At 54.0% G+C, this 14,212-nt stretch overlaps 6 protein-coding genes across 6 annotated transcripts; 3 read left to right on the top strand and 3 right to left on the bottom strand.

The window, feature by feature from the left end:
- Positions 1 to 310: 310 nt before the first annotated feature.
- Positions 311 to 3,005, bottom strand: COCSADRAFT_179158 (uncharacterized protein). The gene is made up of 5 exons (XM_007698962.1): positions 2,594 to 3,005; positions 2,366 to 2,447; positions 1,990 to 2,303; positions 780 to 1,934; positions 311 to 724 (listed from the first exon to the last, which is right to left on the bottom strand). Exons 1-5 carry the CDS (start codon positions 2,724 to 2,726, stop codon positions 624 to 626), a joined length of 1,785 nt encoding a protein of 594 aa, XP_007697152.1. The 5' UTR covers positions 2,727 to 3,005; the 3' UTR covers positions 311 to 623.
- A 1,602-nt stretch (positions 3,006 to 4,607) lies between these two features.
- COCSADRAFT_197298 (glycosyltransferase family 4 protein) lies at positions 4,608 to 6,934 on the top strand. The gene is made up of 2 exons (XM_007698961.1): positions 4,608 to 5,375; positions 5,427 to 6,934. The coding sequence occupies exons 1-2, from the start codon at positions 4,642 to 4,644 to the stop codon at positions 6,715 to 6,717; spliced, it is 2,025 nt and encodes a 674-aa protein (XP_007697151.1). The 5' UTR covers positions 4,608 to 4,641; the 3' UTR covers positions 6,718 to 6,934.
- A 502-nt stretch (positions 6,935 to 7,436) lies between these two features.
- COCSADRAFT_81655 (glycoside hydrolase family 31 protein) lies at positions 7,437 to 9,953 on the top strand (the record flags this gene model as incomplete). The annotated part of the gene is made up of 1 exon (XM_007698960.1): positions 7,437 to 9,953. The coding sequence occupies one exon, from the start codon at positions 7,437 to 7,439 to the stop codon at positions 9,951 to 9,953; it is 2,517 nt and encodes an 838-aa protein (XP_007697150.1).
- Positions 9,954 to 10,107: 154 nt separating this feature from the next.
- COCSADRAFT_168699 (uncharacterized protein) lies at positions 10,108 to 11,352 on the bottom strand (the record flags this gene model as incomplete). Its single annotated transcript, XM_007698959.1, has 4 exons — positions 10,108 to 10,723; positions 10,803 to 10,967; positions 11,029 to 11,228; positions 11,299 to 11,352. The coding sequence occupies 4 exons, from the start codon at positions 11,350 to 11,352 to the stop codon at positions 10,108 to 10,110; spliced, it is 1,035 nt and encodes a 344-aa protein (XP_007697149.1).
- A 126-nt stretch (positions 11,353 to 11,478) lies between these two features.
- Positions 11,479 to 12,919, top strand: COCSADRAFT_34304 (uncharacterized protein). The gene is made up of 6 exons (XM_007698398.1): positions 11,479 to 11,824; positions 11,882 to 11,963; positions 12,021 to 12,100; positions 12,154 to 12,218; positions 12,266 to 12,468; positions 12,530 to 12,919. The coding sequence occupies exons 1-6, from the start codon at positions 11,608 to 11,610 to the stop codon at positions 12,849 to 12,851; spliced, it is 969 nt and encodes a 322-aa protein (XP_007696588.1). The 5' UTR covers positions 11,479 to 11,607; the 3' UTR covers positions 12,852 to 12,919.
- A 70-nt stretch (positions 12,920 to 12,989) lies between these two features.
- COCSADRAFT_81726 (uncharacterized protein) lies at positions 12,990 to 13,892 on the bottom strand (the record flags this gene model as incomplete). Its single annotated transcript, XM_007698958.1, has 2 exons — positions 12,990 to 13,376; positions 13,581 to 13,892. 2 exons carry the CDS (start codon positions 13,890 to 13,892, stop codon positions 12,990 to 12,992), a joined length of 699 nt encoding a protein of 232 aa, XP_007697148.1.
- Between the last annotated feature and the right edge of the window lie 320 nt (positions 13,893 to 14,212).

Below are 14,212 nucleotides of genomic sequence, written 5' to 3'. Positions count from 1 at the left end.
GCATGTGTATCGTAGCACACGATCTGTGCGGTTCACATGCTCATGTCACGTCTGAGGGTATGTTCAGCTCACATTGCACTTGATCTCTCTGTGTAACAAGGGATCGTTTCACCCGGTAACTCGACGTAATCGATCGTCTGCTCTCTCTTCCCGCAATCAACACAAAAGATTTCACTAATATTAGACACTGCCCTAGGCAATTTCATCATGTTAGTACCTCACTGGCACACACAAAAGTCACCTATAATCACGCAGACAACAATTCGTAAACAAGACCGATACTTCAGCTATGGATAGGGAAGTGATAAAAGCCTGGGAATCAAAAAAAAAGAGTAAAAACAAGTAGATAGCAAATCCCTTCATTCCTTATACGTCCATCTGCCACAACCGATAATAAGAATGGGGCATAAACACTTGTTTGTCGACAACACCATAATGGAAAAACACCCGAAAAACAATTCAAGTAATGTCATCAGAAAGCACAACCATCAAGAAATAATCGGGGAGAGACCCCAGAGTGAGGATATTGAAGGCCGCAGTGGTGGTTGGGGCGGTGATGACGGTGGATGTGGTAACGATGGTTGGGGTGGCGGCGGCGGCGAGAGTGCAATCTCAGGACCTGTCTAAGGTCCGGGGTACCTATCGAACCTCCAGATTCGTGCGCGCATGTCACCGCTACCGGTAGCAAAGACGCCTCCCGTAGGGCTGGGAGCGACGGAAATGACTAAACAGCCAGTCAGTAAACAATCTGCGTGCGCAGGACATAGTAGTCAACATACCAGAGTTCTTGTGTCCCTGCAACATGAGCTGTGCGACACCAGTGTGGGGGTCCCAGAATTGGACGCCACGGTCCTTGGAACCACTGAGCACCCAATCGCCGTGCGGGGTAAGCGCGACACTGAGAACAAAGTCCTTGTGTCCTTCAAATGTGCGAATGCACTTGCCACTGGGGTGGTTTCCGTTGGGAACGAAGCGGTTCTGGGTTGATAGCTCCCACATCTTGATAGTCTTATCCAGACTGCCACTGACCAGACGGTTACCAGAAGGAGCGAAAGCAACACTGTAGACACTATCCTTGTGGCCATGCTCGCCCTCGAGACGGACAACAAGCTGACCAGTCTGGATATCCCACACACGGACACTCTTGTCAAGAGAACCGGCTGCGACGTAGAGGTTGTCGGGCGAAATGGCCACAGTGGTGACGCCATCCTCAATGGAGAAGTTTGAAACTTGCATGTTGGACTCAAGATCCCAGAGACGGACGCTCCTATCGCCACTTCCGGATGCAATGATCTTTCCGTTCCTGGCAAAGTCGAGCGAGTAAATGTCCTGCTCGTGGCCGGTGAATTGATGCTTGATGGTGCGGCTAGCAATATCCCAGACCCTGATGACCTTGTCTTCAGCACCAGTGGCAAGATATTGTCCGTTGGGGCTGAAGCAGACGCTTCGGATGTAGAGGTCTCCATCTTCGGGCAGACTACCGTCCTGGAGATGGGCGACTGGGTTACCAGTCTCGACATCGAAAATCTGCGCGGACCGGTTGCAACCAGTCGCGACCCACCTACCATCCAAGCTGAAGCGAACACAGCAAACCACACTCTGATGGGGTAAGTTGTGAATGAGGTCCACATCAAGAACTCGCCTGGAGCGAGGGTTGAAGACGGCAAACCAATCGCTGCCCTCCTTCTTGAGGTTCTCAGGCAATTGCTCAATGTCAAGGTCAGCCAGGACGTTGCTCTGGCTGAGAGGAATATGGTTGGGTGCCATCAAGGCATTGGGTTGGTGGTGAGGAGGAGGAGTTGGTCGTGGGACCTGAGGCGATCCGGGATAGGGGGCGGGGTTATTCTGCTGAGGAGTCGCTGGGTTGGGAGGTCCACGGGCAGGGCCTGGACGCTTAGCACCGGGCGAGGCAGTAGGCTGGGGGGGTCCGTAGCCTAGCCGTGTCAGTTATGATGTTCAATTAGTGCAAGAAAGGTCTGTGAAGCTCACCGTTGACGGATGGGCCGGGCTGGTAGCCACCAAAATGCTGTGGTGGGCCTGGGGCAGGGTTCAGTCCTGGTGGGCCTTGAGGGCCGCCGAGCTGTGGTGGCATGCCATGTCCCTGTGGTGGTTCTTGTGGAGGAGGTGCCAGTCCCGGGCCACCCTGGGCAGCGCTACCCGCCATGATGCCGCCAAAGAGGTTGCTGGGTCCATGGCCAATCTGTGGTGGCTGCGGCTGCGAAGGGCCGTGGTGCTGCGAGTTCTGGCTGGGTCCGCCGCGAGCCTCAACTTCACGCTCTAGCTGGGCAATGCGCTCTTCATATCTGCGCGGGCGTCAGTATGTGCGATGGCAGCATGCAAGGCCGGCAACAGTTGAGCTACTCACTTTGCCTTCATCTGGTTGTGTGACTGCTCGAGCGAATAGACTTTGCTGCGGATCAATTCAATTTCTTGAATGTGACGGGAAACTGTGAAGGGGTGGTGGTTAGCATGTGCGCAGACGCTGTCGAGCTCAAGACTATGGAAAACGTGGTCGAATGTTTGCATAGTGACGAGCGCCATAGCAGGACGTCGTGTATACATGATGCGCTCCGATGCGGTGGTGAGTACTCACTTTGCCCTTCATATTCGACGCTGCGCTGAGATTCCGTCTCAAACTCGGCCTTGATGTTGTCGAGAAGCTCGTTGAGGCGCTGGGCTGGGCCAACCTGGGGGCCCCCCATGACGCGGGCAGGATAGTGGTTCATGGCCACAATGGGGAGGGAAGCGGGGGCACAAGAAGCGAAGATGGACAGTCAGGGAGCTGCGCGTTGCGGAATGCGACGGTCGCGTAGGCGGCGGTGGGTCGCAAGGCTGTTGGCGCAGGGCCAGCAGGTAGCACGGAGCAAGAGACTAGGCGGAGGACTGGGCCTGCTGGTGAGCGCGCCAGGGGTGGGATGGATAGATGACGGTGGTGGTGGTGGTGGTTGGGGGTTGGGGCCAGCGTGAGGCGGAGACAGCTTGGTGTTGTGAGGGTAAGTAAGATGGCTGAGGTTTGAGCGGAAGGTGGGTGGATCGCAGCAGCCTAGTGCGATGCTTGGCTGCACGGAGGAAGAATCGTTTCGAGTACGGCGGGCGGAAGGGACCAAGGCAGGGCCATTCGCGCTACGGCCGACGAGCACATGCTTACTACTGCCTACATACATGGTTGGATCGATATACTAAGTACACACATGCATCCATGCATCCATACATACATACATACATAGTGCGAAGTGCTATACCGCTGATATGCATGCTGTCTCTGCGCCCAATCCAGGCCGTCCACCCGCTCCACACGCTGCCCGGAACCCATGCCCGCGCTAAGCCTGCCCGTCCCGCTGCCTATGCCGTATTGGGCGCGGCTACATTTTGCACGTGAGCGTCCCATTCCACTTGGGACAACACCATTTTTTTGCCAATGCCATTGGACTCCCTATGCTATGTCGACATGTTGACATGTCGAGTCTTCCCCCTTTGTGCGAATGCACGCCGCCTATTGCTACGGGTGGCACAGCTCATCACGATGTGTCGCCATACACCCGCAACCAGGCTAGGCACAGCGGCACCATGCAGTATCCGATGCTGCGTTGCGTGCCGTGCAATGGCATTTTCGCCCTCGGCCTCTAAACACAAGAGTCCTTGTACCCACTATCACGATGGCTACACGACGCCCTAGACGGCTCGACGTGGAGTCTGTTGACCGCCCCCCCGCAACTTGCGCGTCCATCTTGTCTTGCCATGGCGAGGTCCTCTACACGTACCAAACCAAGCAGACATATGTACGTATGGATATACATACATAAATATTTACAAACACATAATCCTATCCCAAGTGAGAAAACTAGACAGGGCCGTATTCGCTTGCTCAAGTAGAGCGGTAATGCTGTAATCACACCCGAGCCGGCTAGCGGCCTCGCCTATGCCTTCCCCGATGCAGAGGCTCACCTTACCTTACCACTACTTCGTCCCGCGTCCGCCCATCATCGTGTCACCCTACTTCAACCCATCTTGCCTTTCCCGTTGCTTCTCGCCACGCCTACAGTACCCGGTGACTGCTTATTGCTCCATTCACTGCTTCCGATAGGCAACACGCCTTCATCAATAGGCCTGCGTTCCGTTTACCCTGCACAGTAGCCTATCACCTGCCCTCAAACGCCGCTGCTCTACGTCACATTGTTGCCGTGCCCAGCAATGTGTACACTGATGATGCCACTCTCTGTGCAAGTCACAGTATATGGTCTGTGAATGAGTCAAGTCGAGTCGTCTATATAAACTGTCTCTGCCTCGAGGTCAAAATGCATACAAAATACTATTCAACTATCTAAGTCTACTATCAATCGCTGTGATACACGTTAACTATTTCATTGCAATCCATACCCAATTTTCCTATAGTCCAATTGATACGAACCACGCACAAGTTCAACTTCGTTTGCTCGCCATGTCACTTCACGAACCGGCTGACAAGACTGCTGAGTGGCGACCAACGTACCACCGTCAGTCCACCTTCGAACGACGTCAGCGAAGCGTCACCGCTTTCATGTCGTCGGACTCTCTGCACAAGTTAAAAGAGGAGCAAGGCACGCTTGACACTACTGTTGAAGTCAGTACCCTTTTTCCCTCTTGCTCAAACACACTACTCACATGTTGCACGATCAGGCTGTGTATGCTGGTCTCGCCGTCAGCCAATCGGAAGACGGCGAGATCGACTATTGCATTGCTTTGCACGACGGAAGATACACCATCAGCAGCGAAACCAAGCCTTTGGCGACAGCACGAAGCGTACGCAACTCGTCCAACGACTCGTCAAAATCCACATCGTCTGTGTCCACGCCTGAATCTGAACAAGATGCCCCCGAGGCCCTGATCAACGCAATCACCACCTTCTTAAGTGAATACCGAGAGGACCGTGTCTTGAAGCCCATGGGCGCTGGCGTGACTGCAGAGCTCCACCGTCTGAGCCCTCATCTCGCCGTGCGTCTGTGGCAGGAGCTTGACATCCTACCCTTTGTTTTCCCGATTGAGCCACATGACAAAGCCGAGCACACGTCGATGCCTTTGGACCAACAGGCAGAGTACATGGCTAGGAAGGCTGCGAAGCGCTTCAATGCCAGGGGCGATCTTCCGATTCGGATGGGTCATCGTCGACAGGTCTTGGTTGATCTTGACGGGTGCGTGAAAATCACTGAACTCGACAGCTACAAAGATACCGTCAGGGCCGACACGACAGGAGCTGCAACCATGCACTATGCCAACTCGCTCAAAAAGAACAACGTCAAAATTGCTTTTTTCAACACCACAGCACAAGGTGGAGGAGTAGCGTTGATGAGACACGCGCTGATACGATATCTGCGCCTTGTCGGAGTCGATTGCAAGTGGTAAGCTTCATCAATTACAACTACAGTTATTCCATATCAACAAGTCCACAGGTACGTCCCTTTTGGAAGGAATGAAATTTTCCGAATCACCAAAGACAATCACAACATTCTTCAAGGCGTAGCAACGGACGGCGAGCGCCTGACTCAAGAAAAGATAGCCAAGCTTGACGAATGGGTCCTGGAAGAAGCAGCAAAGTGTCACTGGACCGAGTTTGGTGGCCCACTCTCTGCTCGTGACAAGGGCGGTGCCGACGTGATTATCGTCGACGACCCCCAGATGCCTAGCCTTGTCAAGATTGCCAAAGAAAAGGACCCTAGCCGCCCGGTCATCTTCCGCAGCCACATTCAGGTGCGGGCCGATCTTGCTGACCAGGAGGGAACAGCCACGTCCGAGGTGTGGAACTGGGTTTGGAACCATATCAAAGATTGTGACATCTTCGTCAGTCACCCTGTTCGCGCCTTTGTTCCCAACAATGTCCCTCCAGAGAAGGTGGGATTCATGCCTGCCACGACCGACTGGCTAGACGGACTCAACAAGCACATGCATCACTGGGACGAGCAGTTCTACATGCATAATCTCAGAGTTCGATGCTTTGAAGTGGGTATGCATCCGATGGCCCTCCCGGGTCGTAAGTATATCACTCAGATTGCTCGTTTCGACCCGTCAAAGGGAATTCCGGATGTTCTTGCATCATATGCTCGCTTGCGCAAGGTGTACATGAAGGACGCTCCTCTTGAGAAGATTCCGCAGCTCGTCATTGCTGGCCATGGGGCCATTGATGATCCCGATGCCACAAGAATCTTTAAGCAGGCGGCAGATGCATTGACAGGCGACTACAAAGACATCAGGCAGGACATCATCATGATGCGTATCGGCCCCTCGGACCAGATGCTCAACGCGCTCATGTCTTGCGCCCATGTTGCTCTACAGCTTTCCACTCGCGAGGGTTTCGAGGTCAAGGTCAGCGAGGCACTCCACAAGGGCACTCCCATCATTGCAACTCGTGCCGGCGGCATCCCGCTTCAAGTTCAGCACGGCAAGTCTGGTTTCCTTGTGAAGCCCGGCGATCATGATGCAATTGCAAGGCATCTCTACGATCTATTCACTGATTCTGAACTGCACGCGACCATGTCCGAGTATGCCAGCCACCATGTCAGCGATGAGGTCAGCACGGTAGGCAATGCATTGGCTTGGCTTTATCTGGCAGACGAGCTCGCCAAGGGCGAGCATATCAAACCCAACGGCCAGTGGATCAACGACATGGCTAGACAAAAGGCTGGCATCCCGTACAAGAAGGACGAGGATAGGCTGGTAAGAGATGCGGACCTGACGAGTAATTGAGAGCGAGGGTATTGAAGGGCGCAGTCGATGATGAGCGGGGTAAGGTGAACATGACAGGTATCTGGTACTATGGTTTCCTTCTTTCACATGGGTGTCCTGTCCGAGTAGGATGTAAACCTAATGAGTATGTGCGGGGGGTAAGGCTATGAATGCAGTAAGCATTATCGGTCCTCGTGGAAGGGCAGAATCAAAACGTGGAATTTCTACTTTGGTCCAGACAGTTGACATGATATTTGTACCAGTGTTTGGCCTGAAGAGAACCATGGTACAAGCATGGATGTGGGCATGCAGTGCAATGGTGCCGGTCTTCTGGCGCGATTCCTTGCAGCTGCCCTGCAGCATCGCTAGTAAGTGGATAGTTGGACGACCATCGCCGTGACAGGCTTCCAATGACGGCCAGCACGCGGCTCGTCCTCACGCCTATTTTGTAATACGCTCGACTTCACCGCCTTCCCCCAGGCGTTCACGATGGAGTCGTGTGTGCATGGCCCAAGAGCAGAGAGGACCGACTATAGGTCGTCGCCTGACTTGCCGTGCAGGGGGCTCGCCGGTCCTGGCACTCGTCACTAATAAACCCGCCGAGGTCATGCGCATCGACTCCCTTGACCCAGCCCATACCGTCCGAGCTTTGCTTTCCCCGGATTTTGCTTAAGATGCTCCCTCCGCCAGCTTGTCGGCCTGCCTGACATTGCTCTGCCTGCTCTTCACAAGCCATGGACATGACCAAGACCCAAGCGCGCTACAACTTCAAGACGCGCCCGGTCGCGCACCCTGATGCCATTGTCGCTGGCGACAAGTACCGCTTCACCATCCTCACCGATGGTCTGCTCCGCTTCGAGTGGGCAGACGACGGCCGCTTCGAAGACCGCGCCAGCACCTTTGCCATCAACCGCAGACTGGCCGTGCCGGACTTTTATGTCTGGGACAGGGGCCACGGAATCGAAATCGTCACAAAGCGCTTCCATGTCGTCTATGACAAGAAGAAGTTCAGCCCCGAGGGCCTCAAGATACACCTCAAGGGCTCTGTGACGGGCACTTGGACATATGGCCAGCAGCTCTCCAACTTGGGTGGCACCACGCGCACACTGGATGGCGTCAATGGCCGCGCAAGGCTGGGTCCGGGGGTGCTGTCTAGGGAGGGCATGGCACTCTTGGATGACACCAAGTCGATGCTCTTCGAGGACAATGGCTGGATCGCAGGCCGCAGGAGTGGCGATAGGACTGACCAGTACATCTTCATGTACGGCCATGACTATCGCGAGGCTATGCGCGCATACTATACTGTCTCTGGTAGTCAGCCCCTGCTACCACGGTACGCCCTGGGCAACTGGTGGAGTCGATACCATGCATACACGGCCAAGGAATACCTCGATCTGCACGATCATTTTGACAGAGATGACGTGCCTATGAACGTGGCCGTCGTCGACATGGACTGGCACCTGGTGTGGGATATTCCAGGTGGTTACAATGGCTGGACCGGATACACGTGGAACAAGAAGCTCTTCCCTGACCCAGATGCCTTTATGAAGAACCTCCATGACCGTGGTATGAAACTAACGCTCAACTTGCATCCTGCAGACGGTATTAGGCCGTTTGAAGCCCAATACGAAAGAGTTGCAAAGTATCTTGGAATTGACCCGGCGTCGAGGCAGACGATTCAGTTCGATTGTACGGATAAGAAGTTCATGGATGCCTACTTTGATGTTGTGCACCACGAGCACGAAGAGCGAGGTGTAGACTTTTGGTGGGTGGACTGGCAGCAGGGTAATACGTCCAAGATTCCTGGCGTCGACCCTCTGTGGGTGCTCAACCACTTCCATTTCCTCGACAGCGGCCGCGGCTCCCAGCGTCCCTTGATTCTTTCTCGTTTCGGTGGTCCAGGTGCCCAGCGCTATCAGGTCGGCTTCTCCGGTGATGCGATCATTACCTGGGAAAGCTTGCACTTCCAGCCCGAATTTACGGCTACCGCGTCCAACATTGGGTACGGATGGTGGAGTAATGATATCGGCGGACACACACATGGTTACAAGAACGATGAGCTGTACACGCGCTGGGTACAGCTTGGTTGCTGGTCGCCCATTCTGCGTCTGCACTGCGACAACAATCCTTTCAACACTCGCGAGCCCTGGCGCTACAATGCCGAAGCCTGTGGCATTGTCGAGGATACACTGCGATTCCGCCACCGCCTCATCCCGTACCTGTACACCATGAACGCCCGAAGCGCAAGTGACGACGAGCCCCTCGTACAACCCATGTACTGGGACTACCCCGAAAACGAAGAAGCCTACAACGTACCCAACCAGTTCCGTTTCGGCACCGAACTCATCGTAGCACCCATCACCCAACCCCGCGATAAGATCACACATCTCGGTGCCGCCAAAATCTGGCTCCCAGAAGGCCGCTTTGTAGACATATTCACAGGCGTCGTCTACAACCGCGCCGGTGAACTAACCATCCAGCGGCCCCTCAACCTCGTCCCCGTCCTCGCAAAAGAAGGTTCTATCATCCCCCTCGACGCTGCCGCCCGCCCCAAAACCGGGTCCCCCAACCCGGAAAGCCTCGAGATCCTCGTCGTCGTCGGCGCAGACGGCTCCTTCACCCTCGCCGAAGACGACGGAAAGGGCCACCTCGTCGATGACGGCGGCTTCTCCATGGTCTCCGCCTCCGACCTCGACTCTTTTGAGGATGAAGACGACACGGTCCGCTTCGCCCACACCCCAATAACCTACAAGCACGCCACCGGCGTCCTCACCATCGGTCCCACAACGCCATCCAACACCGCAATCCCCAAATCACGGTCTTGGAAGATTAGACTCCTAGCTCACCATCTGACTACTGACGCAACAATCCGCTGCATCACCACCTCCCCCTCAACCCGCAAATCAGCAAAACAACTCGCACACTCCATCTCTCACGTCCCCAACGGCTCCCTCATTACCCTCACAGATGCGGTGCCGACATCGCACACCATCCACATCGAACTCTCCCCCGCCCCTGCCTTGGACGTTCTCGACCCGAACCCGCTGATCTGGGACATTATCGATAAGTCCTGGATCGAGCTCGATCGCAAGTGGGATATTTGGAACTGTGTGAATAATTCGGAACCCGTGCTTAATAAGGTCAGGGCGCTTCAGGGGAGGGGACTGCCGCGGGAGTTGCTGGATGCGGTGTTGGAGTTGTTGCTTGCGGATGAGAGGTATGCTGGTGAAGGGACGGGCATGGAGGATGTGGATTAAGCTGTGCATGAAGTAATGAAATGTAAATGACTTGTTTTTCTTCTTCTTTGGGATATATGTTCAATATTTCTTAGTTCCATTTGTTGTTATTTTTTTGGTTCTTCAATACTACAGTCGTGTGACAAAGTAGTAATAGTACAAAACTCTACATTTCTCACGGCCTCAACTCAACCCCCTCCACCCCCTTCATACCCTCCTTAAACCCCTCTCTCCCCAGAATCTCCTTCACCTTCTCCAACACCGCGCCTTCCCTCCTCCTACTCACATCTCCCTCGCTTACCTTCTCGCCCGCCACCAACGCCCCTTCTAGTCCCTCATACTCCCAAATATTCGCCTTCATGCCCACCCCATGATACTGATGTTTTTGCAAGAATGCCAACCAAGCCTTGACCACATCCGGATGCCCATCCTGAATCTGAATCAACCGCCTCATAGTCACTCGCTCGAAATTCTCCTGGCTCTTCTTGAAAATGAAATTCGAACGGGGGACAACCCAGCGCTCGGTTATGCGGGGTAGCGGGATGGGGCCTCGCGCGCAGAGGCCCATGTAGTACGCTGCGCGGACTGCGAAGTCGGAGAAGAGGAGGAGGTTGCGGATGTTGTAGGTGCGGAGTTGGAGGTCGCACGTGGGCACGCCGTATTCGGGTGTGCGACGAAGGGGCCGGAGGTGGACGGCGCGGACGTTGAGGGGGGTGCGGAGGGCGTCGAGGGCTTCTTGGGTTTTGGGGTCTAGCGGGGGGGTGTCGGTGGGAAGGGTGATGTCTTTTTCTCTGGTGGAACCGAAGTGTTAGTCTTTCTTCTTCTTCTATGTATGATGGGGATGAAGGAGGAGATATAGCGGGAACGTACTTTGCGAGTTTAATGGGTTCCACGCCAGCGCGCTTATACACTTTCAAGAGGCCAAGGTGGTCGGGTGTGTTTTGTAGTTCTTTCCATTGTCGCTGGGCTTCCTCGCGCGTCTTGGGTTCCCGTTGTTGCTGGCGCTTGTTGACTTTTTGCTGGCTGGCATATAGACTGTATTTTTCGTCAGAATTCCCATCATCCTCAAACATTTCGTCATGGCGAGCAGACATACGTCTTGAATTCCTCAACATCAATACCCATATCCTCCAGCCGAGCATCAAGCGGCATATCACCGCTCTCCAGGTCCATCTTCAGCTTCTCAATGAGCCTGACATCTCGGTCTTCTCTCGAGTCCCGCTCATTGTCCTCGTCTGCTCTCGAGCTCTTGTTCCGCGAAAAGGTCTGGGTCGATGGCCGTGGGGCGTGTGAAATCTAATTTTCCATTGCAAGTCAGCGGGCCAATTCTTCGCAAATAGCGTTTAACAATGCAATCGATTCATACCTTCACCCTCTTTGCCGGCCCCAGAAAAGAGCGCATACATCGTGGCGCGGTCATGGTCGCTGTCGTCGCAACTTAACCCACGTCCAGCCGTCCAACTTCTTCCTCCGACAATGGCGCTAGTTGCGATTCCGCTTATAGCCTTGGCAGTTGTCGGAATTGCCCGCCGCCTTCCTTGTGCACCCTAGTCATTCCCTCTGATAATGTCACATGTACTTCCTAGACTATCTTCCCTAGCCACGGTTGATCTGTTTATATTTTGTGTTCTTGAGACTTGTTCTCCTTGACTTCACTTTTTTGCGACTGCTCAAGATGGAGTCCACTCAAGATGCCGCCGCTGCGCCAAACGCCTATGTCCGCGCCACAGAGACAGCCAAATACGTTCGCTCCCAACTACCCGAGACGCTCCAAAACCCAAAGGTAGCCATTGTGTGTGGTTCGGGACTAGGTGGACTTGCCGACACCATCGAGCCAGAGCCCAAAGTCGAGTTGGCATATGGCACAATTCCATACTTTCCCAAAAGCACAGGTGTGTACAAGACGCGACCCTCAAACTTCATGATGCGGGGTGCTGACAAGTGCATAGTTCAGGGCCATGCGGGCAAGTTTGTCTTTGGTCACATTGGGCCTCAGAAAACACCAGTCGCACTTCTAGTTGGACGCGCACAGTACGTCACTACATGAAAAGAAGATCATTTGAACAAGTTTGATATTGACATTGATAGTTTCTACGAAGGACACTCCATGGACTTGGTCACATTCGCTACCCGAGTGTGCAAGGTCCTCGGTGTCGAAACCATGATTGGTATGGAACGTGCCAGGCGAGAGCTAGACTGATCGGCTAATGATGGCATGTAGTCACAAACGCAGCTGGTGGTCTCAACCAGACTTATCGCGTGGGAGACATTGTGTGTCTAAACGACGTGTGTAAGTCGTTGCAAAGCTCAAGACTCACCCTAACACTATTCAGCATCTCAATATGGCTGGGCTCGTTGGATTCCATCCGCTGCGAGGCCCCAACATTGATGAGTTTGGTGTACGATTTCCACCACTGTCAGATGCCTACGACCTCGATTTGAGGAGAAGAACACACAAAGCTTGGGCTAAGCTAGGCCTTGACCAGCAACAGAGACGTCTACACGAAGGTGTATATGCATTCGTTGCGGGACCAACGTATGTTCTCAAAATATTCTTACTTGACATGTCAAGAGCGGGCATGAGCTAACTCATCCAGTTACGAGACCCGTGCCGAGTGCCGGATGCTGAGCATGTTAGGGGCTGATGTCGTTGGTATGTCGACTGTGCCAGAGATCATCGTCGCGAGACATGCAGGAATGCGTATCCTTGCATTCAGTCTAGTCACAAATGTCGCTGTCCTCGAAGCAGGCTCTTGTGGAAACGATGCAACAATTCAGAACATGAACAGGGCGCAGCTGACCGAACACCTGAGCCAAGGCAAGGCAAACCACGAAGAGGTACTAGAGGCTGGACGGGAGGCGGCCAAGGACATGCAGGCTTTAGTCAAGCAGATCCTTTCCGACCTAGGCGAGGAATAGAAGCGCTTCCCAGAGAAGGTTCCATGGGACAGACGAGATAGATCTGAGCTAGAAAGCATCAAGCCAGAGAAAACTGGCCTCAAACCCCCGAAAACAGAGTCAGATCGACAATTATTACGTGAAGTTTCATACACATGCTCAAGGCTTGACAATCTTGCCCTTGTTGCGCTTTGCTTTGAGAGCCTTGTAGTGGGCCTTCTTTCCGCTCGACTTGGTTGCCTGAATGTCTTGGTATTTTCGGTTGAAGCGGCCACTGTCTTGCTCCTGGGCAATGACTTCCTCGAGCATGGTTTGCTTGCGGTCCTTGTTCTTGAGACGGCTGCTGTAAAACTCGGTGGCGCCTTCAATGATGGTGCCGACTTGGGAGAAGGCAGGGACATCGCCCTTGGAGTTGTCCTTTTTGTAGTGGCGCTTGGGATCGAGGACGCTGCGCATCTTGAGGAGTTGCAAGTCTCGGCGCAACTCTGGAGTCAGGTCGGTCTTGGGCATGTTAAACCATTGTGAACCAGCAGTTGCCTTCTTCTCCTACACAAGCCGTTAGCATGTTGTGGCTGACAAACTTGAATGCAAAAAGCGTGTAATGAATAGATGCCTCAGTGTAACTATGAACTAATGGTGCCTCAGTAGCGCAGGAAGGCAACCAAGACGGCGCCCGGATCTGCTCAGCAAAAACGTTTGGGATAGATATCATCAAAGGCGTGGGGGGGACGCAACTGGGGTTTGGCATACCTCTTGCTTCTGCTTCTTGATCTGCAGCGGGTCCTCAATCTTCTTGATGCCGTTAGCCAAGGCCTTTTGGTTCTTGTCGACAAGCTTTGAGTGATCTAGACGAGTAATATTGCCATGAGTCTTTTCGTAAGTATCGGCGATATGGCCGGGCATCAGTTTGGGAAGCTTGAATGGGGCTTCGGCCCTAGCTGCGGGCTGCGCAGCCTTTGCACGCATGCGCTCAGCAGCCTCGTTGAGCAGCTCTCGAATCTGCTCGTCGGAGAGATCCTCGTCCGAGTCGTCGACGAGCGGCTGGTGCGTTGGCAGCTCCATGCTGGCGGTGACGGGGAAAGGATGGAAAATTTGGAGAATAACTTTTTGAAAAGGTCGAGCGCACGAGCCATGTCGGCAAAGCTAAGCTGCTTGCGTCAGATGCCTTGCATGGCCGCCGACGAACCATGTACTACTATGTATGGATGCAAGTACATAATACGAGGCTGGTCGGGCATTTTGTGATACAAGAGTCCATCAATGGCAATGGCCTGCATTGGGCGTCCTAGTGCATGGGAATGTCTGCCCCTGCTGCTCGCGTCCGCCACGTCAAGTCACGCACAACACCGCAACCGTCGAGATCTTGGTGCGCGGTCAGCGTG

The sequence above is a fragment of the Bipolaris sorokiniana genome (genome assembly GCF_000338995.1).
Source record: "Bipolaris sorokiniana ND90Pr unplaced genomic scaffold COCSAscaffold_3, whole genome shotgun sequence".
Taxonomy (NCBI): domain Eukaryota; kingdom Fungi; phylum Ascomycota; class Dothideomycetes; order Pleosporales; family Pleosporaceae; genus Bipolaris; species Bipolaris sorokiniana.
The sequence above is the reverse complement of the archived record's forward strand: the minus strand, read 5'-3'. Positions and strand labels throughout refer to the sequence as shown.